At 42.6% G+C, this 22,813-nt stretch overlaps 2 protein-coding genes across 2 annotated transcripts; one reads left to right on the forward strand and one right to left on the reverse strand.

Moving 5' to 3' along the window:
- Positions 1-2,025: 2,025 nt before the first annotated feature.
- On the reverse strand, positions 2,026-7,020 carry LOC115678227 (exosome complex component RRP41-like). The gene is made up of 7 exons (XM_030601571.2): positions 6,730-7,020; positions 4,821-4,899; positions 4,058-4,160; positions 3,853-3,973; positions 3,605-3,693; positions 3,008-3,157; positions 2,026-2,297 (listed from the first exon to the last, which is right to left on the reverse strand). The coding sequence occupies exons 1-7, from the start codon at positions 6,875-6,877 to the stop codon at positions 2,205-2,207; spliced, it is 783 nt and encodes a 260-aa protein (XP_030457431.1). The 5' UTR covers positions 6,878-7,020; the 3' UTR covers positions 2,026-2,204.
- An 11,191-nt stretch (positions 7,021-18,211) lies between these two features.
- LOC115678190 (phenylalanine ammonia-lyase) lies at positions 18,212-22,569 on the forward strand. Its single transcript, XM_030601533.2, is given in 3 exon segments — positions 18,212-18,410; positions 18,413-18,683; positions 20,598-22,569. Coding segments are annotated over 3 exon segments (2,202 nt in total). The 5' UTR covers positions 18,212-18,226; the 3' UTR covers positions 22,345-22,569.
- Positions 22,570-22,813: the final 244 nt, after the last annotated feature.

The following is a 22,813-nucleotide window of genomic DNA, read 5'->3' on the forward strand; positions in this document are numbered from 1 at the left end:
TTTTCACGTATTAAGGACCATTGGGGCCCGGACGAGCCTTCGGCTTTTTATACGCGCTTGCACCTCAGCAGTCGGGAGGGCCTCGGTGACAAGCTCATCTTTTCGGATTGTTAGTCACGACCGAAAACAGGACATTTCGAAATAGATGTAGAATCCCGTGACGGTGGAAGCTCGAGGGAGGATCGCCAGACCCCGCCTTCCCGTCCTTTCGCCGAGCGGGGCAAAACGACAACCATTTTCGAAAGTTTCCTTTTAGTTTTTTTCCTGCCGATACGCTTTCTTGGGGTCACTCTTGATAAAATAAAGGGTCTCCATAGCTTTCGTAGGAGGAATTCGATCCCTTTTGTTTGGTGGCATTTGATGATCCTCGCAAGAGCGGCTGCACCGCACCTTTTATCGCCATGATGTTATTATATTCTTGAAGAAAAAATTATTCGAAGTATATATAATAAAGAAAATAAAGATTTTGATCCCTCATGTATGCGTCTTTCCAAAACTATATCTTAAAAACATTTTTAGTACGTTTGGTGGACACTCCTCTTCGATTGGTCCGTTGGACCTGATGTCATAGCATCTTCTGTTTTATAAATATAGATGTCATAAAGTATTATTTAAATTCCTAAATTAAATTTTCAGTCAAGCGAAAAGAGAAAAATTAACATAAATCAAGACGAGGATGACTGATGCATCAATACCCATATTTTATTTTATTTTTATTCCGGGGGGTACATTATTTAAATTTTATTTTTTGTTTGCTACTAAGGGAGTATGTCTATCTCTCCCGACATGCGCATATGCAAAATTATTATATAGCGTCGAATTTCAAAAATTAATATGTTATAAGTTGCGTAAGTCAACTCCAAATTAATTTTATTTTATTCTATTTTTTGACCCAAAAAAAAATTCCAAATGAGTACTTATTTCAAAATGCTTTCTAAGCCAGCTGTGCCTCATATCTTGCTTGTTTAGAATTAAGTTTAGGGTTAATACCACGTAAAACCCCAAACCGGTACATCTGTAAGAAATTTACCCCAAATTATTTTTTTTACTACAAAAAATCCCATACTGGTACACTTATGACAATTTTACCCTGAACTAATTTTTTGATCACCAAAAATCTCAAACTGGTACATTTGTGACAATTTTACCCCGAACTAATTTTTTGACCACTGAAAATCCCAAACTGATACATCTGTGACAATTTTACCCCTTTTTTGACCACCGAAAACTCCAAACTAATACACCTGTGACAAATTTATCCTCCATTAAATTTTACTATTAAATTGCCAAGTTTAATGACACATGGTAGTTGACAGATATACCAGTTTAAGGTTTTACCCTTCTATTTGTCACAAGTTTACCAATTTGTGATTTTTCGTGATATTAATCCAATTTAACGAATACTAACGGAGGGTAAATTTGCCACAAATATACCGGTTTGGGATTTTTAGTTGTCAAAAAATTAATTTGGGGTAAAATTATTATAGGTGTACCAATTTGAGATTTTTGGTGGTCAAAAAATTAGTTCAGGATAAAATTGTCATAAGTATACCAGTATGGGATTTTTTATGATCAAAAAAATAATTCGGAGCAAATTTATCACAGATGTACCAGTTTGAGATTTTTGGTGGTCAAAAAATTAATTAGGGATGAAATTATCACAGGTGTACCAATTTAAGGTTTTTCGTGATATTAACCCTTAAGTTTAAATGGTAATTACTTTTTATTTTCCGTCAAAATCAACAAAAAAATATGAATTAAATTTAAAAGAATTACGGAAAAAAAAACCTTAAATGTGAACCTAAATGTCGCCATTTGCATATTGTGAAAGTTTCAGATGTTTATGATTTAAAAAGAAATAATCATAATGCGTAATCGAGGTAAAAATCAAAAAGTAAAAGTTTATACAAACACGTCCTGTAGAAGCTGCTATCTGAAGATGAAGATGAGCTCTCGTTGTACTAACACAAGTCATGGAGTTCAGATATATAGCTCAAGAACTGGGAAGCCAGGGAAACAGGTAAATTACATGCATGCTCCGGCGACCCGACCCAAATTTTCTATCGAAAGATATTAGCATCTCGACATCTTTTCGTCTTGAAAAAGAATATATTACGGCTCGGCTTGCTATCTCTACGGAATCATACAAAAAACAAACGCACAAAAATGAAGTAAAACAGTGAAGCGAAAAGACGAAGGAGGTCTCAAGTCTCCTCGGATGCGGAAGCAGCTTCTTTCAAGCATGATCTCATGACCTTCCCGAGCTTCGAGCAGGCATCAAGGCAGAGCTGCATAGCCTGTTGTAAAATGCAACGTACAGTGCTTAATGACTTTCCATTTCCACAATCTCCGAAACAAAATGGAATCTATACAAAAATCATAAAGGCTAAAGTCGGGGTAAAGAGAATTGCTAAAGCACTAACTGCATAAGTACAAGCAAGACGCTAGATCAAAAGAATATTTTAGGGAACCGAAAATAAAAGTTCAGGTTTGAAATCCTTATCATGTTTGCCGATGCAAGAAACCGGAGACCTGAATGATAGAGATTTTACGTAAACATATGCTTGCTTACAAACTCTTTGCAACTGTTGCTACACGTTAATAATAACAAACGAAAGCAGCTGCCAATATGGACAAGCTGTCCAATAAACCGAAATACCTCTGAAAGCCAAATGGCCGAAAGTAGCTAAGGAAAGCAGCCGAGTAATGCGATAATAAATTCTACCTTACGTAGAAGTTCTTATAAGCTTTCGTGGGTTTATGTGCTTCCAATTTGGTTTCGACTGGTTTCATTCATAGGAAATGGCTCAAAAAAGAACTCGGAAATTCTAATTTTTTCATGCATATGTCCATTCAATTCAAAAAACAAGCTACCTCATTTATCCTAATGTCAATTTTTTCACTTCTAGGGTAGATTAATTGTAGAGGCAGTTCCTAAAGATTTTATACCCTTTGGGGTTGGTCAAACTTCAAGATTGACCAATTTGTCCAATACAGACTCTCTTACCTCATTTATCCTTGCACTTGACCATTCTCCTGTGACGGTTAGCTGGGTGACTTCGTAACGAGAAGGCATGCAAGTGATCATCAGACTGCCATCTTGGTAGCTTTCTTCTTCTGATATAGGGTCGATGACAAGATTTGGACCCAAACAAGACTGGCCATGAAACAAACATAGCAGAGAAAGGAACAAGGGGAGACTTAGATAAGCTAATGTTGTGAAAAATCTGCTGATGAACAAAAAGAGATCATGCCATTTAGTCAATAATGACTACATCCTAGGATACTTCACGCTAATTGAAAAAAAATCCAAGAACCCGAAGACATAACAATTAATAAGATCAAATGGGAAGAGTATCCACATAACCTAAAGAACCTAAGGTTTTCATGTGCCTAGATGCTGATCCTCAAAGTTCGGTCATGGTGAGATACCGCTCTAGCAATATTTTACAATCAGAAAGCATTTATTAGTTGAAGCTCCTCCATGCAGTCTCTCCCACTCTTGTTTATAAGCATTGGTTTCCAACCCACAAGTATTATGCATTACGTGTGAAGTGAAAAGCTTCAGTAAAGCAATGCATTTATCAGCTAATAAGATGCATACCACAGAAACAGCAGCTACAAGATCATACAGCATAATTCCAGCATCTGCCAAGGCAAGACTAGCACAAGATAGTACCACAGGGAAATCACCTAGAAACAAACATAAGATGGTCAGGATAAAGCTGCAAGCAGTGACATGGTATAAGCCACACAATATGCACAAGAATGCAAAAGAAGTTTCCGATACTCATTGCTCCATTTGTTCAAGTTCTTTTATTAGCATTCAATTGACAGGAAAGGATAACTCACTCCCGCCAGATTCCAAAACCAGTGCAAAGACATCAACAGTTGTCTTCGGAAAAGTTTCCAACCTAATTGCACCCTCCAAAGCTTTATGAAGCATCGACGAGGACTCTTTCTGATCTGAAACCTAATAAAACTTCTCAATAATTAGATACGAGAAATTGAGGCTGTGTGGGAATTACACAAAATTTGTGCACGTGATAATATCAACCTGCCCCCTAACTGCAGTGGCATAAGTTGTATAACTGACACTACAGTTCAATCGGCCCATGTCACTGTACATCATTGCCTTTTTACTTTCTCTGGGGCCAAATCTGAAACAAGACCAACACAGATGTTAAGTTTTCATTCCATCAAGAGTCTAAGGATTGACAAGATTCTAAAAAAACCAATGAAAGAAAAAGAAAACAAATGAAGTCATCAGAGATGGAGGATAAAAGCATGGCATAAGCCACATGACAAAGGAGTATATAATTCAATCAACAAGCAGGATTATTATCTTTTGGCATGTGGAATTGCAGCATTCCCTTGAATCATGTGGCAATATTCAAGGCAACTCCAGGAGTTATCTTATCTTATTTGGCATGCTACTTTTCATCAATGTCCCAGCAGCAGAGAGTGTGCCTCAATCCTAACAAAGACAATATAGCCATTCTTTTTTCTGCCACTGTCATAACCTGAACGACATCATTGTTATCAGGTGTGACATCATAGTTATCAGGCGTATTATACTCCCACCATATATCACTACAGTGCACCTGATCAAAAGATGCACCATCATTGTATGAATGACTGGATAAAAAAGCGTAAAAAACATGCAACTGACAAAAAGCTACAAGCAGCAACAGGCATATAGGGAAGAAATAATAAGGTCAAACGCAGGTCCTTTTAGTAAATTCAGCCATCAGCATCTAATCTTATCAACATCTTGAAGATTCCAAATATACATTGCTTTAAGTTAAAATATAACTCACACTGACACTATGACTTTGGTATTGCCAAATTCAGCGTAAGCAGATCCAGCAGCAGCATTAACTGCTCCAGTTCTGAAAACTGCAAGTTAAAAAATCTCATGAGATATATTTCCAGAAGTTAAACTGCAAGTTCTGAAAATCAGCCCAAAGCTAAATGAGTTCTATAAGTTGCAAAAGACTAGGGGAGTAGAAACCATAAAGAAAAGTTCAACTTCCTCATGTTAGAACTGAATCATGGGTGACGTGAGATATAACTTTGAGTCTGCTTATGAAGCAGACTCAAAGATGAACTGAAATAACTGTGGAACATCTACAACAAATGACCTTTCCAAGCATTTGCATAAGCCAAATCGTGAGAATAAGGCTAAAAGCCATGATTAAGAAAAATAAACCACTTATACAAAATCCCTATCTTCAGTACCCTGCATTTAAACCTAGATATAGTTCCCGCCAGTCCAAATTCATTGTCAATCATCTGTTCAACAAAAAAAAAAATACCAAATAGCCAAACTAGCCAGTAAACGACCAATATTGAACCAAAAAGGGATCTAGCATTTGTTGCAGGTGCCATGCTTCCCCAGTCAGAAATGAAATTCAAGCAATTCAACACTATCTCAGCAGAGGTGGAGATATAGGCATGACCGTGTGAGTTAGAACCTAAAGGGCAAGGCAAATGAAGGCTATAAAGAGGGGAAAACAGAAATTAGTGATGGAAACTAAAAGGAGAGAAGACTCTAAATAGACTCTTTTGTCAATTATCCAGGTACATCCATTGCCATGAGCTATATTCTCTCACAACCATCTCGGGAAAAGGTGGTATAGTAATAGGCGAACTTCGTTTCTCATGGGCCTAATTGCCGTGTTATATACTTCTTAGCTGAGCCATTCACTACCTAGGGTCCGTGTGTGTTGTCTAGGCCCTTCTTAATAGCTGGGCTTCGCCTCAGCAAAAACATTGAGCTCGGTCATAGAATTCTCAAATAAATTAGAATTGAATCCTCTCTCAATTTTCAAAAGGTCGTTAATACCTATACGTGCTTGTTTATCGACAATTAAACGCTTTGACTTGTAAAAACAGATTAGGTGTAGTATGCAGATTTTCGAGGATTAGATGCATTGATTTTTAAAGACAAATTTCCTATTCCTATTATGATCAATGTGACGGGAGGCTCAAGTGTTCTTTAAGCTGGACTTGAGATCTAGTATTTCATCCATGTCCAATTCATTTGGCAATTCTATGATTGAGCTTCAACTGGGATATACCAAAAACAGTATTTCCGACATTTCGACGATTGAGACAGGATCTTTGTCCAATTCATTTGGGGATTCTGTGATTGAGTCCGGCGTGTCAGCTGAGATGAAGCTCAAAACTATGAACAAAGCCCAAGACAACTCACCACGAAGCCTACCTCATAAAATTGCCAACCGGGAAGTGCGCACAGCAGGGCAATAAGGCACTTGAGGAACCAAGTCTGCTTAGTTCCTCATCTCCATTTTATGAGTTCCATGTAAGAGCATGTCATTATGATCCACGTTTTCAAATCATTGTTCAAGGTAAATATGTAAAAGTCCATCTCTCCTTTCTGTTTCTCCTCTCTAGTTTCTCTCTTCTCGTCTTCACTCTCAATCTGTTTCTCCCTCTCTATACTCTACCTCTACCTCTTCCTCTACCTCATCGCCCCTTCGCAGCGGGTCATTACAACAACACTGAACTTCAAACCAGTTTCCACATATTTCACTAATCAAAACCAGCGGCCCCCCATCAAAAATCAACAGAACAAAGCAGACCCATGTGACAACAGCAAACAGCAACCGCATACAAGAACAGAAAAAGAAAAAGTACCGCCGCGTTCCGGCGAAGCCAGAAATTCAAAACCAGAACGGCGCGGAGGGGGTCACGTTGGCTTACAAGCAGGCCTGCACTGGTGAAATCCGCGGCCGTCGGGGCGAACCCAGTCGAGGTCGCCGTCCTTGAAGAGCGGCGGCCTCTTCTTCTGGTTCGGCGACGGCGAGTACGTCGGGGGCGTCGTCGTCGCACTACTTGCTCTGCCGGCCATTCTCTCCGGAGCGACTGCGCGCTTCCCTTCAGAGCTCAAACGCGTATGGTCACCGACTCCGAGCACGAGGGCATCGAAAGTGGCGGCGACGGCGACAATTTGTGCCTGCAAAATTGTGGGTCGACGACGGATTTTTCGTGGGAAGTTTTTTGAAAGGCGGCCTTTGGGCCGTGCTTGCAGCGGAGTGGGAAGAAGAACCAGAGAGGAGAGGCACGAGGCTTGGCTACAGAGAAGGCCCATCGAACCCAATACATATATGGTGCGGAAACCCGGGCAAGGAGAGAGAGTGTGCGCGCGCGCGTGCGCTTTGGTGTAGCCCGGTCTCGGCTCGCCACCCCGGCTGCCCGAGGTTGAAGTGCTCCGGGAGCTCTATGTGGCACGGCTGGCGCCCCCACGTGATCGGTCCCGTCAATAATCAAATATCACTTATCCCGCCCTCATTGGACCGATGGCCCGTCGGTGGGATTGCTCGATTATCCCCTGGTCGAGATTCAAATGGATTCACGGCGTGCCTCTTCTTGCCCATTGGGTACTTCCCACACATTTGTACCTGAGGAATGACACAAAGTAGTTCGGTTCGGTCCGGGCCGGTTCGAGCCTAACCCAATTCTGGAAAAATTAGCTTTCTAGATATAACGTAACCAACACAATATCGTACTTTTAAAATCCTTTAAATTTAATTCAAAAGAAAGAAAAATCACACTTTATTCCATTAGCATGCAGTAATTACTTTTATCTAAATGGACTAAGAGATCTGTAAGTATTTGTTGAAAGGCTTTTTCCTCACATTTTGCTTGTTTTCTACCTTGAAATTGGAGGTAAACCGGTTCCAAACCAGTTTTGAAGTCTATTTTAAAAAGAAAAAAAAATTTGCACTCATCAAGAATCAACATGGAGAAACAACAATATAACCGTCTGACCAACAAATATTTTAGTAATAAAGTTGTGCGACTTTTATATTTTATTATAAGAATTTAATTTTTTTACCAAAAACATAAAATGGGCAGTTTCCTAAGTAGATCGTATTTTAGAACCGAGGGTCACAAGATCGGTTACCAGTTCTACTGGTTCTAAAACCCGATTACCCCCACTATCCAATATGTCGCGAACCGCTCTTCCAAATTCAAACTTTCGAGGCATCACGCTCTGTACATCTGTTGCCGTTTCCGAATTATAATTCGCGAATTTCGGCTTGTTTACAGCTGGCTATGACTCTAAAGGTCTTCACGGGGTAAATAAAATCATTTTCACTTTTCTGCCTCACTTTTTTTTTGGAGATTTTTTAAAATTCTCAATTATTCTCGGGTCGGTCCGGGCCCTCCTGGCCTGTTAGGCCGGAGCCCGAAGACAAGAGCATGCCTCGGCCCGAAAGACCGATTCGATTCGGGCCGGATCGGACTATATCGGGCCCGTCCGGGCTTTCGGGCCAGCGGGCCCCCCTCGCCCTTTTCGGTTTTTGGCCGTCATTGTAACGTCTGTGCTGGTCACAAACGTCTGAACGAAAGATACGAGTCAAATACCACGCGCGAGGCCTTGAGACTTGAGAGGAAGTTGACGGTTTGATGACACGTGCTCGGTAGGTTGAGCTCGTGAGCTCTACCAAATCTCTGTCTCTCTGTTGCTCTCTCTCTCTCGCGGTCCATACTGAACTTACAAACTCGTCATCTCTTGTCTCTTCTCCTTCCTGTCCGAACGCGAGTGATTTGAGGTGAACAAGAACTTCTTCGATAGAGGTCGCGAGACACGTCGCTGTGCTGCAGGAGTGATTGCGCACCCAGACCAATGACAAAGAAGAAGGGGGGTATTCGCGAGCAGCTGTTATTCTTCGCTCGGTATAAGAACACTGCCAACTGTTCGAGATACTCTAGCATCCCTCCTTATATCCTCGTCGATCGAACTGTAACCTGAGATCGGAACGTTAATATAATTAGGAACGGGGCTCGGGACCTCGCGCCTGAATACCATGCGAAATTTTTGCAATATCACCATTGATCGTCGTAGAAGTTTCGAGTTTTTAGATGAGAGTGTGTTTTAATATTTGGATATATATATATATATGCACACACTTTGATTGCTACAAGTATGATATAGTCCACGAGATCTCTTTCATTTAAAGAGAGAAGTCTAAATTAGATAGTGATGATTGTCCAGAAAGTCATAAACATTTTGCATGGTGATCAATTTAATCCTAAAAGTCGAAGCAGAAGTATTAACGATCCCAAACTAGTTTGGTGTGTCGATAATATATTTCGAGTAAAGAAGCTGGTACCAAACTGGTGCATATATTCATGAGAGGCATGTCAATTATATATGGAGATTCAGATCCGAGTAAAGAAGATGGTACCAAAAGAATCGACCTTCTTTTGGCGCGTCCTCTGCTCCGTCTTATAGTACGATGTGACAAACTTTAGGATTAATAGTATTAATGATCCCAAACTATTACTCGTGTAACACCTTTACCTCGAAATTAATTTTCATCTCACGAAAAATTCCAAAATGACGCATAGTCGCCAAACTAGTTTTTGTCTTCACAAAAAAAAAAAAAAAAACCTCAAACTGGTACCCGGTGACATAATCGCCTCAAAGTAATTTTCGTCACACAAAAAATCACAAACCAGTACCCTTGAACCAAATTTTGCCCTCCATTAGCATTCCTCCAAAATCTTGTCAGATCATATGGATCAACACAAGTAACGAACGACTGCAAAACGTATGTATATTAACGGTATATTAGTCACAACACTAACAAAGGATATATTTGGATAAGGAGCACCGGTTTAAGAATTTTTCATCAGACGAAAATTAGTTTTGGGGATATGTGTCGTGGGGAACCGGTTTAGATCTTTTCCGTGAGATGAAACATTAGCCTACGATAAATGTGTCTCAAGGGTACCGATGTGGAGAATTTTGGTAACACAAAAATTAATTAACGGTAAATGTGTCGTGGATATCGATTTGAGAATTTTCGCGACACAAAAATTAGTTTGGAGTAGCAATTCTAAATTTTAAACCGATAATTAAACAAATTGATCATATTCAAACACATTACTTTCTTTTCTCAATAGATGAGAATTCATTAAAGAATCAAAGCTCTCCATGGAGTCCAAAACCCTAGAGTTTATAACTCTAGAAAAGTGGAAAACAAAAGTCAACAACATATATCTAGGGAGAAAACCCTAAGTTCGAAATTCGGTCGATAGCGACGAATATTCCGAACCAAGCACGGTTCCACTATACATCATTTGACAGAGTATGAACGCGGAACGTTCAAATTTGGTGAGCAAAGTGGCAGAAGCAAATTCAAGTCGTATCAACGTTTAAGGGAAAATTCCAATTAAGGACCCCAAGTGGGGTCCTTTTCTCAAAAGAGGACCCAAAGTGAATATGGTGTCAAATAAGGACCTGAAGTGCCCAATCAGTCTCAAATAGGAGCCTGAAGTACTCAATTTGTCTCAGGTAAGGGCCTGGGTTTGCCGGCCGGTCAAATCTCACCGGCAGGCGAGCACAGTTACTGTTCCGGCAACCGGAACAGTACATTTCATCTCTGTTTTTTTCTTTTTCTTTTTCTTTTTCTTTTTCTCTTCCCTTCGCCGGCCATAGACGGGGCCGGTGGAGGTCGCCGGCCTCAGGCGGAGGCTGCCCTCGCCCGATGTTGGCGAAGGTCGCCCTCGACTGGGCTGGGCGGGCGAGGGCGACCATCGCCGGCAGAGGGCAAGGGCTCGAGCTCGCCGGCCATCTGGGCGAGCTCTGCCCAGATCTGGGCGAGCTCGAGTTCGCCGGCCATCTGGGCGCCGGCGAGCTTAGCCCAGATCTGGGCGAGCTCGAGCTCGCCGGCCGTGGCGAGCTCCGCCCAGATCTGGGCGAGCTCGAGCTCATGCCGACCCTCGCCATGGCTGTGCAGGCCGGCGAGGGCGAAGCTCGCCCAGATCTGGGCAGAGCCCGCCGGCCGAGCTCGCCCAGATGGCCGGCGAGCTCGAGCTCCCGCCGGTCTCAGCAAGCTCGAGCTCGTCGGCCATGGCACCCTCCCCCTCCCCTTCCTGCTCCAAGTTCTCCCCACGGAAGCCCCCGCCGGAGTCCCTGGGCTCCGCCGCCAGCCCCGCCCCGCCCGATACGACCCTCGACAACTCGGATCTCGGGCCCTTCCTCCTCAAGCTCGCACGCAACACCATCACCTCCGGCAATGGCCCCGCCAAGGCCCTCGACTACGCGATCCGGGCGAGGCCGGCCTCCTCGAGCTCGCCCAGATCTCGGCGGAGCTCGCCATGGTCGGCGAGCTCGAGCTCGCCCAGATGTGGGCGGAGCTCGCCGGCAGCTCGCCATGGCCGGCGAGCTCGAGCTCTCCCAGATCTGGGCAGAGCTCGCCGGCCGAGCTCGCCCAGATGGCCGGCGAGCTCGAGCTCTCGCCGGCCTCAGCTCTGGCCCTGTCGCCGGTTGCCGGACCGGCGACCGGGGAAGAAGAAAAGAAAAAAAAAAGAATTGGACAAAATTTCGCCTATTCCAGTGCCGGAAATGTCGGCCGGTCGCCGGCCGGCGAGCTCAGGTCCTTATTTGATACTAGTTTGGCAATTTGGATCCTTAATTGATACCTTGTCCACTTGAGGTCCTCTTTTGAAAAAAGGCACCCACTTTGGGTCCTTATTTGATAATTTCCCCAAAGTTTAATTTGGTCTGTTTCGATATATTAAGTGATATGATGGATTGTAAGTAGACATCTAAACAACGACCCATATCCGATCATTGATCATAGCTTCCGATATCAGTTAGTATAATAATCTCTTTGTACGTCAATTTTAGTGTGGCTCGACACTTTCAGCAAAGTTTTTGTTGTGGCCACTTATAGAGGGAGAGATAGAGGGCCTTTTCTTTATTAAGATCAACGAGTTTGTCTGGCTAGAAAGAAGGATAAAGCAATTGTTGAGACATGGTGGTGATTCAAATGCAAAAGAGCTTAAAAAACCGGATAATAGTCCAAAAAATCTTAAATTTATTATATGACTGCTAATTCAGTCCTAAGCTTTTTATTTAGCCAATTTAATCTAAACTTTTCAATTTAGCCAATTTAGTCCTAAACTTTATAATAGTTTTTCAATGTAGTCGTCCAACCAACAATTTTGGCTAGAAATCTCCGACATGTTTGCCAACTGCCCTATGTAGCATAGCCAATGCTGACGTGGACTTTTTTGCAATTTTTCTAAATTATCTGAATTTTTATAACAATTTTTTTATACTTTATTTACTTTCTTTTCTTTTCTTTTTTTCCCCCACTGTTATCTTCCCGGAGGACCAACGAGGGTTGCTGGGCCTCGTGATGGCCGGCGACGGTCAACGGCCGCAACTATGGCGGTTTCAAGCCCAGATCTCCTTCCCCATCCTTAAACAAGTCGCGCTTTCTCGCGTCTTCCTCCCCAAATGCGACAAGTTCTTCTCGAGAATTTGTGGTGAAACTCCCCGCAAAAAGCCCAGGTTTCTCCGTCTCGATCGACCCCATTTCGTTGTCAAATGCTCCGGTCACGACGCCCATAGCTCCATGGATGACAGGCACCCTTCTCATACCACGGGCGAGGGCCGCAATCCTCGCTAGCCCTCTAGGAAGATGAATTGTTAGATATAAAAAGAAAAGAAAAGAACAAAAATAATTACAAAAATAATCCACGTCAGCACTGGTCGCGCCGTGCTGCGTAGGACGGTCCATGGTCACGTTGGGGATTTCTTGCCAAACTGTTCGGAAGGACTTCATTGACTAATCGGCTAAATTGAAAAGTTTATAACTGAATTAGCCGCAATACAATAAGTTTACGGCTATTCAGACAATTTTCCCCTAAAAAACTAATGGGAAAAGATGTAATTACTATGATGCAAGCTCGGGCGAAACACAGTGTTGCTTCACCCTATTCGGAGCTTCCATCATTTTCCTTAAGGTAATTAAAGCTGTTGTTTCGGCTCATGTACTACCGAAACGCGATATCACGAAACCAATCATACGCGTCTTCATTCCCCCCTCGCGAAATAACCCACTCATCAATCCTCATTTCGAAATCCAAAGAAGCGTGGATCCGGCTCAGTGAACTGGCGGCACCACGTCAACACGACACGGGGGATATTGTCGCGCGATTATCGTACGGGATGCTCCGTCGATGTTTTTTTCTCGCCAAGAGAGAGAGAGAGAGACAGAGGGAGAGAGAGAACGTCATCTTCATCACGTGCTTCCGGTTGGGAATGCTAAACGATGATAATGACTCGTACCAACATGCATGGCAACGATTCAAAGGGCCGCACCTTCGCATCTACCCACCATATTTTCACCATGTTTGGTGTCTCCCGATACCACGTTTTCTCGACCTAACCTCACCCAGAAGCGGGGCGGCAGCGTCCAAGTGAGGCGACGAAAAGTCCTCCTGTTACCACTTCAGATGCGCTGGAAAGAGCAAATCACTCATCATCAATCGCTTCGCTTGTGATGTGATTACTACCGTCCGTCGGTAGTTTTAAAGTTTCTAGGACCCAGAAAAAGTTTATGTGCTTAACCTTAGGTTTAGAAAAGTATCCTCCTGAACCGTGATGAAATTCTAAGATGGCTCGTCGAGCTCGACGGGTTCGCCCTAAGGAAACGAGAAGTTCTCAGGCCCTGTGGGATAATACCGACCGCTCGACATCCATCCGATGCACCCGATACGCTTATTTCGTAGCCCCCTGTTTCTCATTTCGTACGGTTTTAGTTTGCAAAAACACATTTTAATTAAGTGCCGTGGCTTCATAAAACCCATAGATGATTATCTAACGTTTAGTGCAATAATGATAGTCTATCGAAATATGGGACGAGTTTCTAGCACATTTCAAGATGAAGCTCGAAAAACATCACTTTTATCGTTTGATGTTGAAATTTATGGTTATTGTATCTGACCATATTTCGAAAAAAGGCTTGAACGTTCTACTGAGGATACCCACGTAACTAACGATCAAAATCTATGTACATTTATATGATTATTAATTTCATACACTTATGAAAAGACTAAAAGGAAGATGGCAACAATATAGTTTTTTTGGAAAGTTGTCCAAAATGTTCTAAACATATTGTACGACAACCAATTCAATTATAAACCTTTCATTGTGCCAGCTTAGATCTAAACATTTTGACAGTTTACTAATTCAGTCCTTCTAACGTGGATGTCGGACAGCCGCTAGCTGTCCCATGAGGCGTGACCGGCATTGACGTAGACAATTTTTGCATTTTTTCTTAATTTTTTCCATTATTTTTTTTTTTGTATTTGTCTTTTCCTTTTGCCTACAGGTGAGGGCCAGTGAGGGCTCGACCCTCACGACCTAGGCAAGGGCGGCCCTCACCAGATTCAGTAAGGGGGACCCTTGCCTATGGCCAATCACCAACCATTGGCTGAGTACCGACAACAAACAAAAGGAAAGAAAAGGGAAGAAAAAAAAAAAGAGAGCAAAAAATTTTGAATTTTTTTAAGAAAATGCAAAAATTGTCCACGTCAGCGATTTCCATCCAAAATTAGCCAAAATAACTAACTTAATAAATCATCAAAATTTTTAATATCAAATTGGCACAATTGAGAAGTTTAAGACTGAATTGATCAACGTACAATAAATTTAGAACTGTTTATACAATTATCCCATAGTTTTTCCTTTTGTTTCTCTATATTTTTTTCTTGCTAGGGGATGGGAACATATGAATAAATATAGTGCGGACTTTCACTTTGGATTGTCGATCGATGTTGACTATAATCAATTCATCGAATTAAGGGATACATGCCTAGAGCCACCTTCGCATGCTTACTCACGTCCAAATTTGCGTGGTTGGTTGCATGCATGCTAGAGAAGGTGTGCACGTTCCGGGTTTGGAGCGGGTAGGTGGGAGTGAATTCCGCACCAACCCTATCGACCCCAATAAACACACATATTCTCATTTGTATATTCTACACAAAAAAAAAAGCTACTTCTGACGATCTTAATAGATCAATTAATCAATTAATCAATTAATTAGAACTAAATTGTGCATCTAGATGTGCATGTCATGTGATGGGTCAGGAATATACTAAGCCACCAGCACGTGATGAGATATTTATTAATGATTATTATTAGTTTGATGATCCTTTTGCATACTTGTGAGCTTTTAGCATTAGATTAGTTCCTAATTGAAGCCCAAATGGGAGGTATTGTAATGAATTATATAGATCCACTTTTATGGGGATTTGAGTAATGAATTATATAGATCCACTTTTACGGGGATTTGAGTTTTAGGTTTCTATTTCAGTGATAATCAATTCTCTTGAAGCTTTCATTGATAGATGATGATTCGACATTTTTGTTCTTTTTGTTCTGGCCTACTCCAATTCTCAATTCACTCTCAGATTTTTATCTTGAGAGTGTGAGAGTCGAAAACCACATCTGAAACTAAATATCCCCACCTCTAGCCTTCCCTGAGAAAGTAGAGAATCGAACCCTCCACCTTCCCCTTCCCCTTCCCAAGTAAGAAAGGTAGTCATTAAGGCAAATCCCGTTGGTTATGATTCAACATTGGAAATATATATATAGAAAAAGAGCCTCAGCATGCTTCAAGGTTTTAACTAATTTAGATGGAGTTTTATTCCCTGACAAACCTTCGGGACTCCGATTTGATTTTGGGAATCATCGACAGCTGAAGCGGTTGCGGCGGCCACGAGAGGCTGGCGGCAAGTGGCCGAGGGTGGGGTGGAAGGGATGGGATCGGGGGTTTTCCCTTTGTTTTGTTCAAGTTAGATCTTAATTCTTTTGTGAATGTGTAAATGAGTGCAACCCGGCCGCTATTGCCCGGCTGCGACATAACGACTCTCTTAGCATAAACAGTGCACACTAATCGCATCATCATGATCTCGACTTCTCTTATGTAAAAAAAAACATCCCAAAAATCTCTCATCAAATACGTCGTGCGGTCCTAGGATCTCTAGAGCTTATGACTCGGTTTCGAAACCAAGGAACGCTGAAAAATGATCATCGACCGCTAGATGATCGAAAAGGCGTGCGTGGGGGGGCTAATAAGCAAAATCGAAAAAAATATGGGACCTTGATGAATACACGAATTCTTGAATTTAAGGAAACAATCAGACTCTCTTTAAAGCCCCCAAGGTCTTGTTAATTACATGTTTTGCACCCCACACCCCATTAATTTCTCTTTTTAGCCTTCGGTTTGTACCATCTTGGTAGTTTTTCACAACTTGGTAATCTCTACTCTTGCCTTCCGGTTTTATTTTTGTGGTTTCCTTGTAATTCGCTCTATATATCGCGTTGTGTGCCTAAATGAGATCGGGTATATTGGACATGAAAATACAAATGTCGAAACTTCATGAAACTTACATATTCAATAAGGTAAGATTTCTACATTTCCACATATGTTTTTGCCTTTGCGCACAAATTTTTTTTTCCCTTACTACAAAATAACTCATTTTTTAAAGATAAGTTTTTTTAAATAATTTTTACTTTTATTTGCATTTGTTCCGATGATCGGATAAATTGGGTAAATATAATCTGATAATGTATGCATTTAGTATGACTTCTTATACTCTCTTCTACTCTTCTTAGATCTCGTGAAATTTGCAACTCGACTTTTATTCGATATCGAAAACCTGAAACCTTTATAAATATATTGTGACTTGCGGAATCACTCAGGCTCTTTGTTAATTTATATTAAACTATAATCTTAAAATGTCAAAGGTTGTGTGGATAAGTAATTATAAAAAATAAAAAGGAATTTTAACTAACTCTGTCAAAGTCCCAAGTTACTTGTTTTCCCATAGTTTTTTGTAGAAATTATTCTGTTTTTGCATTTGCTTGCCTTTACTTTTAACCTACTCGTTCTCTTCTTCTTTTTTTCCTTTTGTTACAAACCTACTTGTTTTCACAAGGCAAATGCTACATCTACTAAAGAATTTTATAAAAATCTTCATGATGATGCGTTCATTGCGTGGAAAATTAGCGATTCAAAAAACATTTTTGTTATTAACAAAAACGAACTAACGATAGTTATTCGTATTCTCAAAAAAATTATATATTTAAGGATAGATTGTTGCCGATAACTTTCATTAGCTAATTTTCTAAGAGATATAAATAATCATTTTTACGAAAATATTTTTAGAATCATTGATTTTTCATAAAACAAACACACCCTTTTCTACAATACTTTCTAAAAAAGATAGTGATTCAAGACGTGGGTCACACTTGTCAGAATACCCAATCGAAACTTGACACATCGCTTCGTGAACAAATTTTAGTAAAATTTTCTTAGTAAATCTAGCATTTTCCTTTCGCGAGACGTGATTTTTAAATGAGTTTTCGGTCCGGTTCCTCATCGTTTACTTTATTTTTCATTATTCTCGCGAATCATCTCCCGCGGCAACATGCAATTGGGCAAAAGAGATGATTAACCGGCGCATGAAAAGGCCGAATGTTAGAATTTTGCTAAAAACCAACTAAAATTCCACCTTCCTATCATTTTTGGTAATGATACCTCTAATGAATTGCCACATTTGCCCTTTCAACTTTTTATCTTTTCTTAATTTTTCTTTTCATAAAATGGCTTTCATAAGTAGGTTTCCACAGATGCCTTTCAATTTTTTTTTTTTTTTTGGGGTCTTTTCTTTTTCACGAGTCTTTTCAATTTTTAAGTGTGTTCGTGCATGGGGGGCTCGGCGGCGCGAGAGCGGGCAGCGGGCAAAACGATAACGACGACGACCACCACCACCACCACCACCACAACCGCCGCCGCCGCCACAAGGTCCAACACCAACAACAACTAGTCGAGAGAGAGAGAGAGAGAGAGAGAGAGAGAGAGAGAGAGAGAGAGAGAGGAGAGAGGGAGGGAGGCGTCGTCGCTCGTATCCACACCATACACGCTACCAACCTCCCCTCCCCTTCCCTTCCCTCCATGTTTTGACGGGTAAACAGAAACGCACGCCATCGCACCCTCCCTCCTCACGCGTCCCTCATGTCCGCCTGTCCCTCGCGGCCCCCACACGCGCACCGCCCCACTCCCTCCCTCTCTCTCTCTCTCTCCCTCTCTCTCTCTAGCATCCCACGTGTCGCGATCTCCGCCCCTCCGATCCCATGAAGATCCGACGGCCCCCGTTCCCCCTCAACTAACGCGCGCGCGCGCGCGCCCCCGCCTGCGCGCATCACCCAACGCTCTCCGATATGCGTTACTTACCCACTCTCCTCTCTTCACCTATTTAAACCGAACTCCATCCCCACAAGAGCTGGCGACACCAGTCGATCGATCGATCTCTCCCCCCTTCCCCCAACATTTCCTCTCCCTTTCTCGGGAAAAACCGAGCGCCGTTCGGCAGCGGACAGACAGAGATGGAAGCGGCGGCGGCGGCGGCGGCGGCGGTACCACCGCTCCTGAACGGGAACGGCCACGCCGTGGCCTGCAACGGCGGCGGCTCCCCGGCGGCGGCGGCGAAGCCGGCGGGCGATCCGCTGGGGTGGGGGGCGGCGGCGGAGTCGCTGGGCGGGAGCCACCTGGAGGAGGTGAAGCGGATGGTGGGGAGTACCGGAGGCCGGTGCTGCGGCTCGGCGGGGAGACGCTGACCGTGGCGCAGGTGGCGGCAGCCGCGCGGGGGGCCGGAGGGGCCGGCGGCGGGGGTGTGGCGGTGGAGCTGTGCGAGTCGGCGAGGGCCGGGGTGGAGGCGAGCGCCGACTGGATCATGGAGAGCATGTGCAAGGGGACGGACAGCTACGGCGTGACCACCGGCTTCGGGGCGACGTCGCACCGGCGGACCAAGCAGGGCGGTGCCCTGCAGAAGGAGCTCATCAGGTACGTCGGTCCTCGATTTATTTTCGCCTTTCATTTTTTGTTCATTTCGCTTTTTTTCTCTTTCTCTTTTTTTCCAAGGGCCAATTTGAACTTTTAATGGACGTGGACATGCTCACGTGGCTGGTCTTTAAACCGAATCATCGCGCACGGACTTGCATTAAATTGCTTAACAAATAACTTTAGTGTAATAACTGTTTAGACTTTAATGCTCAGTTTTATGAAATCATTTTCAGATGTAGGCTAAAACCAAAGTGACTCTTTGGTCGTTCTATCTTTAGTGAGAAGAAATTATATGAATTTCGTCGCGTGCGATTGGAACTGACCCAACGGGGTCTCAGTTTTCCCATCGACCGTGAAGGATCTATTGTCCCAAGAGCCCTTAGAAACGTCCATCCGGATCGATCACCACTTTGAAATGCGTGTCGTTACAACGGCCATAAAATTCTGAAGAATATACTATACGTCACGAATACGTCACATGGTAATCATGTTCGTCCATTATGCTCGATACCCTCTTATCTACCCATCTCGCTTTTCATTGGTTGATTAGATACAGTCACTTGCATGTAGCTTAATCGTGAAGTAAAGCACCTTATCGGGAAGCTGACCTGACCAGCGCTTCCGCGGTGTAGAGACCCGCTAGAGTCTATCCAATCTACGTAGCGTTGAGAGAGCTTTTGTAGGAATGCAAAATAGCTATTAAGATACCCTAAACATGTAATTATTAGTCTTTTTTCTCGTATTTTTATAATCATCTAAATCAGATAAACTTAATTTTTTTCTGTATCTATTAAAATGTTTTTAAGCAAAATTAGCAATTTGGTTGCACCAAATTACACATGCTTTTCAAGACATCAGCATGACTAACAAACGTCAGGTGTGCGTGTGTGGAAGTGCAAAATAGCTATTAAGATACCCTAAACATGTAATTAGTCTTTTTTCTCGTATTTTTAGAATCATCTAAATCAGATAAACTTAATTTTTTTCTGTATCTATTAAAATGTTTTTAAGCAAAATTAGCAATTTGGTTGCACCAAATTACACATGCTTTTCAAGACATCAGCATGACTAACAAACGTCAGGTGTGCGTGTGGAAGTGCAAAAATTATGTTCTTTTTGTTGCATCAGTATATGTACTTGTAAAGGAAAAATTTTACTTTTTAAATAGCAGACAATGCCATTACTATTGATGGAAAGAAAAACTCTAAATAGAAAAGAGATCCATTCACCCGACTAAGAAATTTCTTTTTTGATAGAATATCTAAGAAAAAAAAAAGAGTTTTTTGCATTGAGAAAACGCCATTACTTTTGATTGGAGTTTAAGCAATAATTTTAATTTTTGCAAGAGCGATGGCTTATTTTATTTGATTTCGAATAACTTTTTTATAACCATAACCTGTGAAAGGAAGTTTTCACGTAAAAGAGAACGTTTTTTTCGTATTTATAGATGAAGTGGTTTCCTTTGGTTTAGTGATCGGGTGGTGTCGAGAAGTTTTACCTATCCGAGCAATCTTGAGATCACTTCCCCCGCGTCGACTTTGAATATTTTGGGATTTTTCTTAAGCAGTGGTCTTAACAATGCTTGAACCAAATATCAGAAGAAAAAAGAGCAAAATTTGCTTGCCATTAAGTCCAACATTTTTCTTATTGTGTGCTGGTAGAGAAAAAAAACTGTTTATTAAAGTCAACATTATTTTTATTGTTCTGAGTATTCGTACACGAGAAACAGGGGGTGATCACTCTGCTTCTGCATTGGGACTTTTGACTTCACATCAGCTCAGCCGTCGTTCTAACGATAAAGGGATGAAAATGAGCGATTGAAGTCGATTATCCAAGTCCACTTGGTGTTCTTATTTTAGGAATTATTGTACTGTAATGGCAACAAGTGATTGAAGTTTGATGTTGCTTTCACAGATTCTTGAACGCCGGTGTGTTCGGCAATGGTACCGAATCTTGCCACACGTTGCCACCGTCGGCCACGAGAGCCGCGATGCTGGTGAGAGTCAACACTCTCCTCCAAGGCTATTCTGGGATCAGGTTTGAAATCCTGGAAGCCATCGTCAAGCTCGTCAACCATGGTATCACGCCGTGCTTGCCGCTCCGCGGCTCGATCTCCGCCTCTGGTGACTTGGTACCCTTTTCCTACATTGCGGGTCTTTTGACCGGACGGCCCAATTCCAAAGCGATCGGACCCGCTGGGGAGACCCTCACCGCCAAACAAGCCTTTGACCTCGCTGGGATCAGTGGTGGATTCTTCGACTTGCAGCCGAAGGAAGGCCTTGCCCTTGTGAATGGCACAGGAGTCGGTTCTGCCTTAGCTTCCATAGTGCTCTTTGAAGCTAATATACTCACTGTCCTCTCAGAAGTTGTGTCTGCAATATTTGCTGAAGTCATGCAAGGAAAGCCAGAGTTCACTGACCATTTGACGCACAAACTGAAGCATCATCCTGGCCAAATAGAAGCTGCAGCTATAATGGAGCACATTTTGGATGGTAGTTCTTATGTCAAGGCGGCCAAGAAGTTGCACGAGATGGACCCACTTCAGAAGCCGAAGCAAGATCGGTATGCGCTGAGGACTTCGCCTCAGTGGTTAGGACCTCAGGTGGAAGTGATCCGTGCATCCACCAAGTCAATTGAGCGAGAGATCAATTCAGTTAATGACAACCCTTTGATCGATGTGTCGAGGAACAAGGCCTTACATGGCGGTAATTTCCAGGGCACCCCTATTGGTGTCTCAATGGACAATACCCGGTTGGCTATAGCTTCTATTGGAAAGCTCATGTTTGCACAATTCTCCGAGCTTGTCAATGACTTCTATAACAATGGGTTGCCTTCTAATCTCTCCGGCGGTCGAAACCCTAGCTTGGATTATGGTTTCAAAGGCGCAGAGATAACAATGGCAGCTTATTGCTCTGAGCTTCAATTCCTGGCCAATCCAGTGACCAATCACGTACAAAGTGCTGAGCAACACAACCAGGATGTGAACTCATTGGGATTAATCTCTGCTAGAAAAACAGCGGAAGCAGTCGAAATTCTGCAGCTCATGTCGTCTGCCTTTCTAGTCGCGCTGTGCCAAGCAATAGACCTGAGGCATTTGGAAGAGAACTTGAAGAGCGCAGTGAAGAACACAGTAAGCCAGGTCGCCAAGAGGGTGTTGACCATGGGACCCAATGGGGAGCTCCATCCATCAAGATTCTGCGAGAAAGATCTGCTCAAAGTGGTCGACCGCGAGCATGTATACGCATACATTGATGATCCTTGCAGTGCCACTTACCCATTGATGCAGAATCTTAGGCAAGTGCTTGTCGATCACGCGCTAGCCAATGGTGATGAGGTGAAAGCGAACTCTTCCATCTTCCTTAAGATAAGTACCTTCGAGGAGGAGCTGAAGGCCCATTTGCCTAAAGAGGTAGAGAATTGCCGGAGTGCCTACGAGAGTGGAAATGCAGCCATCCCGAACAGGATCAGCGAATGCAGGTCATACCCGTTGTACAAGTTTGTGCGATCAGATTTGGGAACTGAGCTCCTAACCGGAGAGAAGGTCCGGTCACCTGGAGAGGATATCGATGAGGTGTTCACAGCAATGTGCGAGGGTAAGTTGATCGATCCTTTGCTCGAATGCCTCAAAGAATGGGATGGTACCCCCCTTCCTATTTGCTAGAAGAGTGCTGTCTAGGAAGAGGATTGCAATCTGTTCCTTGTGTAGTACTTTGTAAGTCAAACGAAATGCCGCCGGGAAAAAAAAAATTGGGGATTTCGCCTTTTTCTGTATAATAAAAGCCTGTAAGCCTGTCGAGTGTTGTTCTTTTCCCTTCATTCATTCCATATGCACTTTTCAACTTCCTTAGATAAGCATCAGACATATGCAGTAAGCTTTTATGATTTACTATACAAGAACATCTCCTAAATTATTCTGTGAGTGGTGTTTGCTTTGAAAACCAGATTTTATCTATGCCTAGACCAAGTAAATCAAAGGATATGCCGCTTCTCATTGAACTTGAGAAGGTAATTGAGAAGCATTAAGCACTTGCTTCTCCGATCTACCTCCGAAGGGTAACTTACCCTACTGCACAATTTCTCAGAGAATTAGACACAAACATTATGGAAACCAGAGTTCATATCCTCAGCAA

This window comes from Syzygium oleosum, unplaced genomic scaffold (genome assembly GCF_021117445.2).
Source record: "Syzygium oleosum isolate NSW1041296 unplaced genomic scaffold, Sole_v2.1 Sole_v2.07, whole genome shotgun sequence".
Lineage (NCBI taxonomy): Eukaryota > Viridiplantae > Streptophyta > Magnoliopsida > Myrtales > Myrtaceae > Syzygium > Syzygium oleosum.